This window comes from Talpa occidentalis, unplaced genomic scaffold, assembly GCF_014898055.3.
Source record: "Talpa occidentalis isolate TD23 unplaced genomic scaffold, MPIMG_talOcc4v2.1 talOcc4.7, whole genome shotgun sequence".
Taxonomy (NCBI): domain Eukaryota; kingdom Metazoa; phylum Chordata; class Mammalia; order Eulipotyphla; family Talpidae; genus Talpa; species Talpa occidentalis.
The window spans coordinates 28292704-28310951 of NW_023605083.1; the positions used below are offsets into that span (position 1 = coordinate 28292704).

At 36.0% G+C, this 18248-nt stretch overlaps 1 protein-coding gene across 3 annotated transcripts in view; it reads left to right on the forward strand.

Annotated features, from left to right (window-relative positions):
- Nucleotides 1-18248, forward strand: part of CFAP95 (cilia and flagella associated protein 95) — a 62808-nt gene that overhangs the window by 28779 nt on the left and 15781 nt on the right. For 2 of the 3 annotated variants that reach the window (XM_054689143.1, XM_037494414.2), the window contains exon 5: nucleotides 13853-13910. In XM_054689143.1, the coding sequence (XP_054545118.1) occupies nucleotides 13853-13910 (58 nt within the window). Of the gene's footprint in view, nucleotides 1-13852; nucleotides 13911-18248 lie in introns of those variants that run through there. The other variant, XM_037494415.2, reaches the window with a different exon arrangement.

Genomic DNA, 18248 nt, shown 5'->3' on the forward strand with positions numbered 1-18248 from the left:
TAAAGTACACTGCTGAGGGGAGCAGTGGGCAAGTCAGGAGAGGTCTGCTGCGCCATGTGGGTTGCTCCCTGGAGGGCAGGGAATCAAACTCGTGCTGCAGAGGCTGCGGACAACCTCATAGGTTGCATCTTAACCCTTGTGCCACCAGGGAGGCCCCAAGATTTCTTTTTCAATTAATATACAAGCATTAACAGTAATATTAATATTTATAATAATATAGTCAATCCTCATTATTCATAGGCTCCATATTTGTAAATTCTGCTTTCTAAATTTTATTTGTAATTTCAAAATCAATACTGGAGTGCTGTTATAGTCATACACAGACATGATTAGAACAGTGAAAACTTTGAGCTAGCCAATGTACATGTCCCTATCTAAGGCTGGACAAGGCAAGGCTCTAATTTCACGATTCAGTTCTCATACTGTAAGCAAGTGTGCCAGTTTTTGTAATTTTTGCTGGTGATTTTGCTGTTTGAATTATCCCCCTGGTGTTAAAGTGCTATTTAGTGTCCTAATCCCAAGAAGGTTGCAATGTACCTTAAGAGATATATCACCTTCACAAAAAAGACAGGAGCTGAGCCTCCCTTTTCAGTGGGTAATGTATATAGTCATCAGATCAGAGGCTACTTATAGTTTCAAGGATAATATAAAGTTCTAGTTTTTAAAGAATCGTGGCCCATTAAGGAATAAAAGCATCACAAGGAATGACAATATATAGGCAACCTATACCAGAGGAAGCAGACCTGATGGAACAAATGGAACAGGAATTTAAAACCAATGAAGCAGAAATTTAAAGTTTTATTACCCAGGGAAGTGAAATAATTGCAAACATAAGGCAAGGTAATAAAAATCAGATTGGCATTAACTGTTCAACAACAACACTGGATGTGCAAGAATATAACATTAAAATGTTGAAGGATTTTGATCCTAGAATTATTTAAGTGGAAATGTCAAATACTGATATATTCAGCATACACCAACTGGTTTTAGACTTACTATCCTGCCACAAATAACTATTGTAGTAGGCAAAATAAGGCAACTATTGTCAAGTGTTGGATAACAACCACTGTAGCACTATGTTCCTTTAGATAGTGGGGGTGGGGAGGAAGGAGGTAATCACCTTCTCCCTGACTTACCCAGCACAAGGATGTTATCCCAAGTGTACAGTAGTTTTCTGGTTGAGCAGGAGGAGGGAAGAGGAATTCAGGATACTGGAAAGAAGGAAGTTGTGTGTAGAGATGAGAACAGAAGTCTGCATGGAGTTCCCTTCAGGTTCTTGATCAGGGACAGGGCTCTGTATATACAATCAGAATAGTACATACTCTGGCTTCATAAAACCAAATAGAAATATCTATTGTGCATTCCGAAATTTCACAGTGGTCCTCCTTCCTGGGGGTAGTATCGTATAGTGTGCTATGGGGCTATGTCATCTGCCCTCAAATACTGGCCCTGCCACTTATTCACTGTGTTGTCTTGGGCAAGTTGCTTAGCCATTTTGTACCTCAGTTTCTTTATTTGTAAAGTGGAGATAATAACTATTAATAACTATTATGTTGTTGCAATGATTAAACAAGTTAATATATGTAAAATAATTATAACTGTAATTATTACATATGTGATAAGTGCTGTGTAAGTCAGCCAAGTCAGATACTTGGTGAACCCTATTAGTCTAGAAACTCATATCAGTTCAGGGAAATAGTCTTGATTTATTTCATTCATGTTTTATGCCTTCCATTTTCTCTGTTCTCTCCTTTTTGAAATCCTCTTCTTTTAAAAAAAGATTTATTTATTTATTTATTTATGCATAGAAGAACGGGGGTGTAAGCCAGAGGTGCAGGGGATGAGAGGATTTGCAGAGACAGAGTAGGGAGCAGAACAGGCAGATCTACTGAAATACACTGCTGAGGGGAACAATGGGTGAGACAGGAGAGGTCTGCTTAGTGGACAAGACAGGAGAGGTCTGCTTCACCATGTGGAATAGTTCCCTGCCTGAGGATTGAAATCTTGCCACATTTAATAATGTTTATTCTTCCAATCCATGGAAACAACCCAAATGCCCACAAATAAATGACTGGATCAAGAAGATGTGGTACATATACACCATGGAATATTACTCAACATTCAAAAAAGATAAACACATGCAATTTGCAGCAACATGGATGGTGCTGGAAGGGATCATGCTCAGCAAAATAAGCCAGAAAGATAAAGAAAAATACTGGATGGTCTCACTCATAGCAGGAATCTAGAAAACTTAAATAAGGGACCAGGAAAATGAATAACTATAAGAAAGTGAAAATCAAAATCAACAAACAACTATGAACCAGAGACACTCTATGGGGGGTAGGGGGCGGGGAGGGGAGGGATTGGGGTCAAAATAAGGGGGCTGCAATTGTATGGGGAATATAAAAATAAAATTTATTAAAAAAAAAAAGAAATCTTGCCACAGTGGCTGGCAATAGCTTGATAGCACTGAGGCTTTAACCCCTGCGCCACCAGGGAGGCCCCAAAATCCTCTTTGTTGATGTTGGATTGCTTGCTTGGCCTAGTCCTTTAATTTTCTTATCTTTTTTCTATTTTATTTTTGTCTTTCCTCTTTTCTCTCTGTTTCATAAACCCCACTGTTGAATTCTTGTTTTGTTTTCTGAATCCATAACGGCAATATTTTCATTTATCTATCTGGGGATATTGATAATAATTTGCTTTTTTAAAATGTATTTTTCCTACATATTCTCTCTTTTCTCCAATATGTTTCCCACCCTACTCTATGTTTGTATGATATCTACCTTTTTGCTAGCAGTTTTTCTCAAATGTTTGGTAATCAACCTTTTATTTTCTGCTCATGATTAAGAGATGAGACTCAGAATCTGTAAGGCTTGCTGATGTAGAATTTTACTGGAGTAATTTAAGGGATTCTTTTATTTTTTTGCCCCAGAAGCCCTCATGTCAGTATTTTAGTTTTCATTGTGGGCTGGTCAGATTCCTCAGAGGAGACTCCTCTAATCTCCCATCTGTAGAGTGAAGGGCGGGCACTTATGTTTTGGAGCAAGCAAGGCAATTGGCTGGAACATCAATATTAATCCTTCTTTGTGTTTAGTCAATGAACGTGTTTTGATTAGGGACTTTCTCTTTTACCCTTTCCAGTGAACAATTTTCTAGCTTCCTGCTCTTTCCCAGTCCTCCATGCTAATTTAGGATTTACTCAGCTTTCTGCTACGTCAGAGATCACTTGTCCATCTTCTCTTGAGCTTCCAATATTTGTGGGTTTTTTTGGCCCATTTTCCTGTTTTCCTTGTTGTTGTGGATTTATTATTTTTTTTAAAATCTCTTTAATGTAGTTTCAGTGGAGTTTTTTTGAGGAAGCAAAATGCAAAGTATGTTTTCAGTTTTAACTCTGAAGTCATCAAGGCTCATCTGAAATGTCACCTCCTCCAGAGGACATTTCTTTCCTACTGCACCACCATACCCATGACTTTGCAGGTTCCTTGAATATATCTGTAGCGCTGTATTCTTTTATCTAAATACTTTTCATCTTGGTTGCAAATTATTACATTTGCAAATTATTACATTTATGTTTGTTTTTCCTGTTAAATGCAATGCTCTGAAAGTCAATACTGTTGCAGTTCTTTCTCTATCCAGTGCTTAACTTAAGAGAGCTTGACCTACAGCAGATGCACAATAGTTATTTTTGGAATGAATGAATTAATTATTATGTTGAATAGCAAATTATAATGTGAAATGGATTTGACTAATTTCTGTTTTATTGATTTAGGGCTTCTAGAGTTTAGAAATGAGTTGTTCTTGATTCTACTCTGGTAAATACATTAAAAAACACAGTCTCCTAGAAAATAAGCATTTACTAAGTTTGATTTGCTAGAATTACTTGCCTTTTTTTATTTGATTCATGACAATTAGCAAAGAAATAGATACATGGGTACCTTCAATTGTCTTTCATAAATTCCATTTGTAGTTCTTTCTTTCTGTCAATATACACTAATTATAGGGCTCTTCATACAATAGAATACTGTGGCCTTTTAGAATCTGCTTTCTTAGATATTAAATATTCTTTTGCTTCTTGTCAACTGTGTGGCTTTGGAAGTTAAATGTCAACTTTAAAAGGCAATGAATAAGAATGAGTTTGCTCAATGGACCAAAATAATGTGCTTCAGCTTATGAAAGAAAAACTGTAATCATAATGTAAATTTAAACTTTAGGTTACCTCTTAAAAATAATAATATAGGTGTTGCTTTATTATTAAGAAGACGTTCAAATGCATTTCTCTAAATTTTCAGATAACACCTATTGTGTTGTAATTACATTTGACATTCTGGTTTTTCCTCACAATTCAACTGATAGCATACCTTCTTTATTTTGGAGGGATATTAAGAATACAATGCCTTCCTCCTTAATCTGGCAGGACACATTTCTGGAACATATTAAAAATCAGAATGACTGGACTATTTGATACCAATTGGACTTAGCACTCCTGATTTTAACTAGAGAAAATATATCTATGGGCAATTCCTTCCCTTTATGTCAGAGACTGAAATACATTTTAAAAAATTATAGGAGATAGGTTGATATTAATGATTTAAACTTAAAAAATAAGATTTATATCTATTGAAGCTAGATTGAGCTCATTTAATCATGGTTTGTAGTTCTTTCTTGAGAGTTCACATTTGCATCAGTGAGTTTCTAAGAAACTGGAATTGGCTGGGCAGTGACAGAAGCAGCAAATGTCAAGGAGGCTCAGAGACCTCTTAGATGACAACAGCATTTGTACGGTCTCAAATGAATGTAACAGCATATGTAGGAGGGCTCTACAATACACAACTTTTACTACATAGATAGAGACACTAAAAGTATACAGAAGTAATGAGACACATTTCCTTTAAGGAACATAGATAGGAAAAGTGGATGGGAACATGAATATAATTAGTAAATTAAATTTGAGTCTTGCTTTGCCCTCCTACCTTGCTCTCAAGAATCCTCAAGGAACTTTCACTTAATTTGGATGTATTCTTTATGAAGCATGGAAAACTAATTATCAGAAAGACCCTGGATACCTGATTATCTAATAAGTCATTTTATGATTTTTCTTAAGAACGAAATGCTATAGCTGGTTCATTCTAAGACGTGAAGTTGTGTCTGTAACCATTAAACAAATGAACAACCAGAAACCCAAAACAGCAGAACAAAAAAGCAAGCAAGAAAATTTTGGCTCAAGAAGATACAATTTTGAAAGTGAGATATAGTATAAATATAGTTTTAAGATCTTATTTCTTAGAAACCCTTATGTAAATATGCATATTTAACTGTGCATTGTCCTGGGATAATGGTGCACAGAAGTTGGTTTTTTGGGGTTTTTTTGACACAGAAAAGCCAGTTCTGGCACAGAGTATTTGCTGAGTAAGAAGTGTATTAAGGGAGCCTGGGTCAGTCTGAGGGAAGCCCAGGAGCACTGACCATTACTGGAGGATGGAGAAGTGCTCAAGATAGATCTCTCACAAAGTCAGCCATAACTACTATATCTTGTTGATTTTACCAAAATTCATTGTCTCCTACTGGTAGTGATTACCATATGTTGGTGAAACTAATATGTCTTGTCTCCAGAATTCATCTGAACACTTATATGATCCACATGACCACGAAGAAAGAAATTAGTAGTGTTTTGAGCCAGTAGGTATTTTTTTAACATAATGTGGGTTTTCAGACAGGGAACAGCAAAGGAAAATCAGAGACACGGCTTCTACTTCTGAACCTACGCTGAGCCTGCTGTGTGACTATGCTGCCTAATAACCCTGTCTGGGCTCCAGTTGCTTCCACCTGGAAAATGAGGGGATTGAACCCAATGATCTGTGAAATCCTTTCCTACTCTAAAATTCTATAGCTCTAGGAGAAAGGCATCTGTATTTGCATAAATGGACATGTTAAAGGAGGCCAAAAAGTAGTTAAGGTAGTTAAGTTTTCATTGTTGGCATTGAGCATTTATCCATATGTGTGTAGGGTGATTACTTCACAGTGATAGTAGCAAGCTTAGGCCACAGTTTAAACTATTTCAATTTATTCCTTTCACTGGGGCATTTAGCATTTGTAAAACCTTTGGCACTCTTGTGGAGGAGCAGGACTGCATATGAATACTAAGAGGGTTTTTTCTTTTTCTTCTTGAAGTACAGTGCAAGGCATTTACTTTCTATTCTACTCAGGTACTTGTGTGGTGGCATGTCACCTGCTAAAATACCTCATACTTGTTGAACATTTTTCCAAAAGAAAAAAAAAGTTTAAAAAAATTGCCCTATAATGACAAGGAGGAAAAGGATAACAATAAAAAAAATGTGAAGAGGTACCAAGATGAAAATGCATACATTGTGCAAAAATGAAAAATGAAGCTATCTGCAGCCACTGCAGCATGAGTTCGATTCCCGGCCAGCCAGGGAGCAACCTACATGGCACAGCACCTCTCCTGACTCGCCTGCTATTCCCCTCAGCAGTGTACTTTGGTCAATCTGCCTGTTCTGTTCCCCACTCTATCTCTGGTGAATCCTCTCACCACCACCCCACATGCCTCTGGCCTGTACTCCAGCTCTTGTATGCATAAATAAATCTTTAAAAAAAAAACAACAAAGGATGGGAGGAGCAAGATTTATGAGGGCATGCCTGCTTCATAGAATACAAGTTTGCAATGGTGACAACTAAAGTTGGACAGACGTGGGGTCAAGGCAAGCAGGGCCTGAAGCTATGTTAAGGAGTTCAGAATTTAATATGGAGGCAAAAATGAAAGGCTTCCAAGCAATGATCTGATTTGTGTTTAGAAAGCAGAAAACCAATTGGTAGGCAACTGAGACTGCAGTCAGAAGCCTATTAAACCAATTAAGGCAAGACATAGAAAGGGCCTGATCTTTTGTGGTAGTGATGTGGAGGGAGGGAAGGGTTCAGATTTTAGACATGTTAAGAGAGAGAAAGAGACATTTACTTGATGATCAAATAATTATAAAGGTAGAGAAGAATTAAGGTTGATTTCCAGACTTCTGGCATAGGCTACTGGGGATTGATGAGGTCATTCATTGAAGCCAGGAAGATGGAAGGAAGAGCAAATGTCAGATTACAGGTGAATATTTGAAACTGGGGCATGAGAGAGAGGTCACTGACTCAGTCCCAATTGCTAATATAAGTATCCTAACTAATTGTTCTGCCTCTAGTCTTGTCTGTTTCTATCCTTTATTCACCCTGCAGCTTGAATATTTCAATTAAAATGCAGAGAGAACCAAGTCCTGTCACTGTTTAATTAATATCATTACAGTACTGTTTTTTTCTTCTAATGTTAATGAGCACATACTATGAGTGTGGCACTAAGCTATGGGCTTTTTGTATCTTATTTCATTTAATTCTCATTCTTTGAGATAAACACTGCAATTATATCCATCAAAAAGGTAAAGTATGTTTACCAGAAAAGTATGTTTTCAAAAAGTTCATTTCCACTAAGCACCAAAGCTGGGTTTTAACTCATGTCTGGTCTGTCTGGCTACAAAGCCCGTGTCTTTAACTATGATATTACATTGTCTTTCATGCTTACATGTATATAATGCTTCAAAGTACTTTCGCATGCATTAACAACTATCCCTTTCCTTCTAGCAATCATGCAAGGTCATTTGAGTGGTATTTTCTTAATTGTATAGAGAAGGAAATCAAAGCTCAGAGATAATCAAAGACTCTAATTCCTCATTAATTAATTATCAATTTTGTAAATATTTATGGAGCAGATACTAATGGGGGTGGGGGTTAAGATGCAAAGGGTTTTTAATGACTTACTCAAGGCCCCATCGCTATTTGATTGTAAAGCAGAAACTGTGGTAGAATCTCTGGGTTCACACCTCTGTGTTCTTGTTGAGAGGAAGGAAGTGCTTCTAAAATGCTAGTGAACTTATCAAGTGCTGACTTGGAACAGGAGTAAAAGCAGATTCAGATAGCTCATCTTTCCATCTCTTGTTCATTAGCTTTTTAGAAGTTGGTTTCAAAAAATTAGGCATGATATTCATCAATGGTGGAAGGAACATTGTATTTGGTGAGTGTGATTTTATTTAAAAGGAAGAAAGAAGAAATGGCAGGGATATTCATTTCAGTTCAATGTGAGTGTTTTTCCTTAAATGATGTTTGCTGTTCAGAATGAGAATTTCCCAGAGTGGTTGTAAGCATTCATTTCTATCACACAGAGTCAGTAGACACCATCACCCTTTTTGGTTATTCTCAACCTAAATAATGGGTGCCTCTGCTTCTGCTGCCAGCAATGGGATTAATTCCTAATTAACTCCCTGCTTCTTTGAGTCACTTACTCAGATTCGACTGTGAGGTAGGACCATCTAGTTTGCTGAATAGATAGATGTCAGATGCCCTTGTTTTGACTGCCAACAAGCTGGGTAAGAAAAAATCTGCACCTCCTCCAGACAAAACTAGAAATGAAGCAGTTGATCTTTAAAGTCCTTCTAAGTTTAAGGAAACTGATCCCCGTGTATTTTGGTACATCATCTTTTCATAGATTCACACATTACTACTAATGTTAGTGCTGGTGTAGATATTTCAACATATACCAGGGGTTTACCAATAACTTCAAATAGCAGATATTATTGAAGTATCCTCATCTTATAAAACATCTTGAATTCTCTACCTTATGACTATTAAATGTTGAAGAGTGCATTGGTGGCAAATTGTGGGTGATGCTGGGTGAAAACCAGTTGTCCAACTTCTAAGTGTCCTTATTTTGGTGAATTCACTAACAATTGGCCTTCAGCTTTACCTTTTCAGAAAGACCATTTTATCCATGTTTCAGAATTTATCTGATTCATAGAGATTGACTTATATTCATTAAACTCCAAGAAAAGCGAGAATTCTAATTAGTAAATTTATAAGAAATAAAATATTCAAGCCCACCAGTCATGTCAATCAATAAAAGCATCCTCTCAGTAAAAAACCATATGGGAAGCCAAATTATAATCAGAATGTTTGGTGTATTGGAAGTTAGTGTCAGGAGAGTGAATTATATGACTACAATGATCAATAGTCTTAGACTCTGATTTTAATAGGACTCTTTTGGTTGGACAGAAACACAATTGAAATGATAATTGTTGAAAAGTGGGGCTTGACTCAGTGGGTATGGACTGGCAGCTGATATTTGGACCTATCAGCTATAGGCAGTGGAGTCATGCGGCATAAGATTGATATTGGTGGTTCCAGACAATGAGTTAAATTTATTGTGTGTGTGGCTGCCATAAATTGGATTGGAGCACTCCAGCTCCAGCTGATGCATTCCTGCTTTGCTTCCAGACCAGAGAGGTTTATTCATGAACCAGATTACTTCTTCCCCAAGACCATTCCTAGAACCAATACCTTCCTTACCTTTCTGCTACACCCTTAGGTTGATATCTAAGAGGAAGAGCTAGATTTATCTTCCATATTTTTCTTTTCAAAAGACCATAGTATTTCATATTTGATTTTGGTCTTCATTTGGTCTTCAGATTTAAAAAGAAACAGAATCACGAAGTTTATAGGAAAGTCATTATTTAGTATTATAAGTTTCTACTTTGTCAAGTCACATTGCCTTTTCAAAATGATAGCTGAATATTTTAATCTTCAACCTCCAGTTACATGGAATTATCTTTCTAGTAAATCTGAGTCTCTTTATAGCAATTTTATTCATTCAGTAAATGTATTTCTGTGCCTACCCTGTGATTGAAGGTGGAAATAAAGAAAGGGAGAAGGACTGGAATATGGGTAGAATGGATTTTTATCTGCTTTAAATGAGTACGAGAGGGCCTCCCCAGTGGCGCAGTGGTTGAGCGCTGGGTTGCGAAGCTGCCCGAGGTCTCTGCAGCGCCGGTTCGATCGCTGGCCGCTGGGTGAGGGTCCCACATGGTGCGCAGACTTCTCCTGCCACCCACTGCTCCCCTCAGCAGCATACTTCGTTAGTCTGCCTGCTCTGCTCTCTGCTCTAACTCTGGTGAATTCTCTCACTCTCCCGCGATTCTGACTGTACCCAGTGCTTGTATAAATAAATAAATAAATAAATCTTAAAAAATAAATAAATAAATGAGTACAGAGACCTTTCCTTGCAAGGTCAGTCTGCCCAAAGTAACACTGATATTTGACTAATAGTTATTTCAGTTGAATTACAACTTTGGATGAAACTAGGGTAGGGGAAGCAGTTCATTATCATTTATTAACAGTTAAACATTTTAAGATATGGAATATTTCTAAATATAGTGTACTCTTCAAGCACCCATCTACTCACTACCCAGTTTTATTGTTAAAAATCTTTACTAAATGGGGCCTCCCCTGGTGGCGCAGTGGTTGAGCGCTGGGTTACAAGGCTGCCCACAGCCTCTGCAGCGCCAGCTAGATCCCCAGCCACCAGCGAGGGTCCCACAAAAAAAAAAAATATCATATGTGCTTCACTCTTGAAAGAAAATTATTTATATATGCATATATGTAACATTTCTTATATGACCAACCATTTAGTCCAGTACCATTAATCTTCCCCTTTATCACTGATTTATGAAATCATTTTCATCATGCACTAATATCCCACATTCAAGCCAGTCTGTTCTACTCTATTCTACATGATTGCTCTATTTGTAAATACCTACACAGATATAGCATTGTTCTATTAAAGCTTTATGGTAAGCCTTAATATCTGGTATAATAAGTTTACTTTTCTTTTTCAAAGCTGTCTTTTCTTTTCTTGGCACTTTCTGGAGTCATCTAATACAAGTTTATCAAGTTCCAGGAAAAATACCTTGTTGGTATTTAGATTGCTAGCATTTATATCTATTTGTTAGGTATAGAGTAATTGCCATCATATTGGGTCATCTCTATAAAGAAGGTATTTTGTATCCTTCAACAAACTTTATAATTTTTTCCATAAAGGTCTTCGAAATAGTCTGTTAGATTTATTTCTGTAAAATCCCTAGAGATTTTAATTGTAATTATAAATGGAATTTTTCTATTTTAATTATATCTTCTAATTTCTTATTGCTGGCATATGGGTGTGTTATTTTGTATATTGATCTTGGATCCAACATCCTTCCTGAAACTTACCTGTTTTCATGACTTACAGATTTTTTTCTTGGATTTTTAATGTAGAGAGTCTTTAATCTGTGGAAGATGAATGTTTTGTTTCCTCATTCCAATTATTTCTTTTCTTGTTTTTACTGCATTTGCTATATCTCCTGTGTATCATTGAATAGAAATGCTGATGGAGGACTTCTTGTGGCTGGGAATATTTCTGGGGAGCAATTTCATCATTTGAGCTTTGAGTCTCATTTACTGTTTTCTTCTCAGAGTAATAGCGCCCCTTTTTTTGTTCATTTGAATTATGTTGGATTTCCCCACACTAGTGACAATCATTCTAAGGAGGGGGAAAAATGAGAAGTTTGGTCAGTTTCCTCAATATCTTAGTTCAAGAGCGCCCTCCTCTGTTGGAACAATGAAGTTAATTTATTTCATGAAAGCAATCTTTTTGGAATGGTACTGGTTTTGCCTTTTATTTTTAGATCCCTTAATTTTTGGGCTTTTTTTCTATTCATATTTTTGCTGGTTGTCCCCCTCCTCACCAGAAATAATGCCTTCCCAAGACTTCCTTTCTGGTCTTGTATACTTTCCAAGCCTTTTTCTTCAAAAACTAGTATTTAGGTACTTAGACTTGTTGTCAGTATCCCTCCATCAGAAAAGGATGCTGTCTTCTGGGGGCAATTCCTTTCTGTTCTGTCCCCACAGGGACTTGCCACCCTCTCCTCGCTTTAGGGTAATCCCCACTTGATTTTGTTCTAGCACAGCTCTGGATCTAGCTGTATTACTGAACAATATTCTCTTAACAATATGTAACCAAAGTTTGTAGTATTTTCTATTTTCAAATCTATACTAGGGCAATTGTGTGATTTTATTTGTTTTGCTATTGATATTTTGGAGAATGTATGTAGAAATTTAGATACTGGAAACAAACTCTAAAAACTCACTCCATGTGGAGTTGTTCTCTTACCTTTGTGATTATATTGTGGTTTTTTGTTTGTTTGTTTGTTTTTTGCCTTGCATACTCTATATGTTGTTAGTTTAGGTTTACTGATTTAGATTTACTGACTTAGGATTATTTTATTTTACTGGTGATTTGTTCCTTTAATAAATAGATAATGATCTTTATAACTAATGATTTTTTACTCCAGGACTATTAGAGATAATATTAAGAACAACTAACTTGCTTTGGATTAATATTTGCTAGATATACCCTTTGCTATACTTTTACTAAGAAAATTTTATTCTAGATATGAAAACTTAAAATTGAACTACACAATACAATTTCCTGTTCAACTTAAATTTGAGAAAAATACTTTCCTAATGCATTTAACTCCTTTGCTTTCATTGTGATTGCAAAAACATATAGGTTTATTTTTGTGATGTTGACTTATGCACAGATATTATTTTCTTTTCTTCCTATTAATCTCCTCTCCTACTTTCTAGTAGATTTCTTAAAAACCTGATTTGCTGGTTGAAAGTTATACTTCTAATTTTTATTCTTTCAATTGTGTTAGTACTCAAATTTTAGTGTGCATCAGAATCTTCTGGAGTGCTTGTTGAAACACAGATTGCTGCCAACCAGAGTTTTTAATTCAGTAGGTCTGATTTGGGACTCAAGAATTTCCATTTATAATTAGTTCCATGGTGATGCTGATGCTGCTACTTTGGAAACCACAAAAGCCCATCAGAAGTTGGTGATTATCACCAGGAAAATATTAGCACATCCTTCTGAGTTGGACTTTCTTGTGTTTTGAAATTTCTTTACTTGTTGAATTCTTACTTTCCCACCAGCCCAGCCTTGCATTAAAACATTCAGTTTTCCTTTTACTCAATATTTTTAGGTATGTAACTCAGAGGAATTTCTTAAACCATATAGCTCTATAACATTGCCAGGAATAAAAATGGAGATTTAAGGGCCTCCCCAGTGGCACAGCGGGTTGAACATAGTGCTGTGAAGCTGTCCGTAGAAGCTGTCTGTAGCCTCTGCAGTGCAGGTTTGATTCCTGGCCAGCCAGGGAGATTCCCACTTGGTGTGCAGGCCTCTCCTGTTGTGCCGGCTGCTCCCCTCAGCAGTGTATTTCAGTCTGTCTGCTCCCTGCTCTGACTCTGGTGAATCCTCTCACCCTTGTGCGCCTCTGATCTGTGCCCCAGCTCTTGTATAAAAATAAATAAATCTTTAAAAAACAAAAAGAAATGGAGATTTAATATCTTGTATGAGAATAATTTTCCCTCATGCTGACACCAACCAGAGCAAATTTGCCAGGACTGGTGATGAGCTTTTGTGATCCCTTTATATGAAGGTATAACTTGTATAGAACCATAGCTGTAAGAAAGAGTTTTGCTCTCTGACTCTAGTGAAGACAAGGCCATGTCTCCTGCCTTTGATATGATGTTCAAACTGTAGCACCTGAACTTGGGACATCAGTTTATGGCTTCCCACTCTAATTAATAAATATCATTTTCATTTCTGTCCCCTCAGGACTTCCTTTAGAGCTTGACTATATTGTTAATTTAGGGAGGGAGAAAATATTTCATCCAGCATTTCTGTATGCTTAATGGGGTGGAGTTTGGGGAAACTGTAATCCCAGTCCATCTGTTTGTCTTTGGTTATCTTTCGGTTATCATCTAACAGAGAACATAGGGCACAAGGTCAAAAGAATTGAGAAGCAGGAAGTGGGTTATAAAAAGAATCCCAGAATCTAGAACATATGAGTATATACCACTAAATTTTTTTAAATATCCCTTTTTTTTTTTTGAGTTGTTCTTTTCTTAAATATTGACTTATTTCTCTTAGGTGTACGTTGACAACATATGCTGAAGAATATGCTCCACCATATGATTATCAACCACTTGTGAGTAAAAGAAGGTTGAAAAACCTCATTCCAATATTTATTTATATGATTAAAATGATTTTTTACCTCTGGTATAACTAGTCAAACTTGGGGAAAAAGGAGAAATTACTCAAATTTATGGTATTGTACATTTATTTGAATATTAACTATTTGTGGATGTCAATGGAATGTTTTGTGGTCATGACTTATTTCAGGAAGCTTATAGATTTCAGGGAGAAAAATATTACAGTGTCCAAAATATGTTTACTTTTTTCCTCATCTTGTTTTATTGTATCCTCCCTGAATTCATTTTATCTGGAGTAAGAATCTACCTTTCTACTCATTTGTACTGCATCAAAACATGAAAGTGGCTTGATTTAGTTCTGTGAAATGCCTATGTTGATAAAATATGTCCAGTTTATAACTTCAATATATTTATACTTAAAAAATTATACAGCAGAAACCAAACAAGCCTGCTTCCTATTAGCCTTGTTGTGGAAGTCTTAACTAGTGAAATAGATGAGGTTTCGCTATTGAAAAGGGGGAGAAAAACAATCATCTTCACTTTTACTTAGTATAGTTAGCTTCTTAGGAAAACCACAGTACAAAACTAAGAGGTAATTAGAATAAATAATGCTGTTAAGAAGGTGATCGAATACAAATAAATATGTCAAAGACAATAGCTTCCCTTCATATCAGCACTAACTGTTTAGTAAACCATGCAAGAAAAAAACATACGAATTTCTTACAACAACAAATACTGAAAAATTTTTGTAAGGAGATTTCTACCATGATCAGTAAAGAAGAAAGTTGTCACTTTGAACAAATTATTTACATAGGCTACTTCCCCAGCAAGAGGTAAGTGCCCCTCTGCTTTGGGAATAATAAAACATGGCAAAAGTGACCCTGTGTGTTTTAGGCCTGCCTATTAAGAAGTCTACTTCCAACTCTTGGAGCCCTGTGCCACCATAGAAAATCCAGTGAACTTTACTGGAGGAAATGGGCCTGAGGAGGAACTCTGACAAGATTACCTTAGGGTGAGAGAGCCTAGCTTCCCTGAACTCCAGGTTGAGTTGCCATCTAACAGTAATCCAGCAGACCAACAAGAAGATAATAATAATCACTTTTGTAGCCATTATTTAAAAAAAATATACTTCCAAAGATAACTGAGCCAGAAATATCAAGTAAAAGGGAACAAATACCATTTTATAGAATTGAAAAATTAAACTATTTATAAATTACATTTATAAATTCCCAATAGGTTTTTTTTCTATTAGAACTCTGAGAATTATTTGAAAGAATACACAAATAAGAATAATTTGAAGTATTTTGAAAGAGTGTGTTTTAGTATTCACTACCCATTTTAGTATTTACTACCTTCATGATATGTTAAATTCTTTTTTTCTCATTAAAAATGGCATTCAAATCTTAGAAAACAAGAAAATATGATAGTTCATGAGCCAGTATGCTTAATATATAAACAGCTCATACATATTGGTAGGAAGAGTGTTAAGACCCAGTAAGTGAGTGAAAGGCAAAGATACACAATTTACAAAGTAGGAAATATGATTAACTAATTGGTAATACAGGGAGAATCCCCCTTTTTTTTATACAAGAGCTGGGGTGCAGGCCAGAGGCACGGGAAGATGAGAGGATTCACCAGAGACAGAGCAAGGAGCAGGGAGCAGAACAGGCAGACGACAGAAATACACTGCTGAGGGTCGCAGCAGGCACGACAGGAGAGGTCTACCACACCATGTGGGATTCTCGCCAGCAGGTGGAGATTGAACCGGTGCTGCAGAGGCTGTGGACAGCTTCACAGCACGGTGCTCAACCTGCTGCGCCACCGGGGAGGCCCCAAGAATCTCCATTTAACAAATAATAAAAGATGTGAATTAACACAAAGAAAATGTTTTTGCCAACAAAATTGCCAGTATTTCAAAAAAATAATAATACTCAGTATGGTGAAGATGGGGTGAGATTGGTACTTTTATATGTTGTCAGATAGATTATAAATTATCTTTCAGCAAGGGAATGTGGCAATATGTTTCAAGATACTAGTTGACCTAATAGTTCACCTTCTAAGAAATTTCCCATAAGAAAAATAATTCAAAATAGGAATAAAATTTATATTGAAAGGGAAAAATTAAATAATTTATCACTGAATTATTTATAATAGCAAGACTTGGAAAGTAGTTAATGTTTCAATATTAGGGTAGCATTAAATAAATATATTTAAATCATATGGATGTTTTAATGTAAACTATGTAAAATATAGAGGAAAAAAACTGAACAACTGACAAAATGCTAGTAAAATTGGTCATTGAATGATGTAATTCTAGGTAATTTTCTTCTTCTTTACTCTTTTTATGATTTTCTGATCCAATAAGCATAATAATTAGAAAAAACACAAAAATGTATTATTTTTAAAAATGCAACTCAACCTCATTTCCTATGTACATGGGATTTGGCTCTATCTCTGAAGCAAAATGTAGTTGCAAGATACATAATTAAAAACTCACAAAATTTATTTATTTATTTTTTTCATTTTTACATCATTTTTCATTTTTAAGCAATATTTGCTTCCCCCCACTCCCTCAGGTATAGTCCCCATAGAGTTTCCTTCACCAATGCACCCGTGCACCATCATGGTCCTGCACCTCAGTCCCCTGTGCTCTTCCCTCCCTCCCTCTGATCCCTCTCCCTCCTCTTCCCCTGCAGTATGTCTCTGATTTATAATTGTCTGTTTTTGCTTTGTTGTGTTTTGTACTGTTATTATTTTTTTACATTGATGTCTTGTTTGGTTCCCCTGTATTCCTGCTATAAGTGAAACTATCTGATATTTTTCTTTTTCCTTCAGGCTTATTTCACTGATCATAATTCCTTCTAATTCCATCCACATTGCAGCAAATGGAATGAGTTTATCTTTTTTGATTGCTAATATTCCATTGTGTATATATGCCACATCTTCTTGATCCAGTCATCTATTTTTTGGGCATTTGGGTTGTTTCCAGGTTTTACCTATTGTAAATAGTGCTGCAATAAACATAGGTGTACAAGTGCTCTTTTGAATTACTGTTTTTGTGTCCTTTGGGTAGATCCCTAGGAGTGGAATTGCCGGTCATATGGTAGCTCCATTTTTAGTAGATTAAGGAAGCTCCAGATAGCTTTCCATAGTGGTTGGACCAGTTTGCATTCCTACCAGCAATATAGAAGATTTCCTTTTTCACATCCTCTCCAACATTTGTTGTTGCTTGTTTTTTTGATAATGTGCCATTCTTACTGGTGTAAGGTGGTATCTCAATGTGGTTTTAATTTGCATTTTCCTGATGATAAGGGATGTTGAACATTTTTTCATATGCCTATTGGCCATTTGCATTTTCTCTTTGGAGAAATGTCTTTTAAGTTCTTCTGCCCATATCTTGACTGGATTGTTTTTGTTGATGTTGTTGTTGTTGAGTCATGTGAGTTCTTTGTATATCTTTGTGATCAGTCCCTTATCAGCTGAGTGGAGTGCAAAGATTTTTCCCCAATCAGTGGGGTGTCTCTATTTTGGTTAATGTCTCTTTTGCTGTGCAGAAGGTTTTCAGCTTGATGTTATCCCAGGTGTTAATCTTTTCCTTGACTTTCTTTGCTTTGGGTGATGAGTCTTTAAAGATGTTATTGCGATGTATGTCTGTAGTGTTTTACCTATATTTTCTTCTATATATTTTATGGTTTCAGGTCTTATGTCCAGTTCTCTTATCCATTTTGAGTTGATTTTTGTGCATGGTGAGAGGTAGTGATCTATTTTCATTTTTTTACATGTGGTGGTCCAGTTTTCCCAGCACCATTTATTGAACAAACTGTCCTTGTTCCATTGCATGTTCTTTGCTCCTTTGTCAAAGGAGTGTGGAAAAACACTTTTCCATATAAGTGTGGAAAAACTCACAAAATTTAAAAGATTGATTTTCCCATAGGCATAAATATAAATAATGTGGACTATTCTCAGAGCACATAAATCTTTAGCTGTTGTGTTATATACTCATGCTTTTAATTTTTAAGCATTATTTCTAATATTTTTCATGTTGTTTATTTCCACTTTAGTAGTAGATCATGCCCTGGCAGTTGTTTGGTTTTATTTAGAGTTTTGTTCATTAATTTCTAACTTCCATGCCAAAATAATTGATTTTTGAGGCATGATTTTTGCAATGCTTTCTGCACCCCCATTTAATAAATGCTTGCATTATATTGTTATAAGATGTATAAATATTTTAAATTATAATAATAGTGGATGGTTAAATAACAGCAGATTAGTGACTAAACTCTGACATGGAAGTCACCATTCATACAAAATGTATGGTTCATGAAATTCTGACA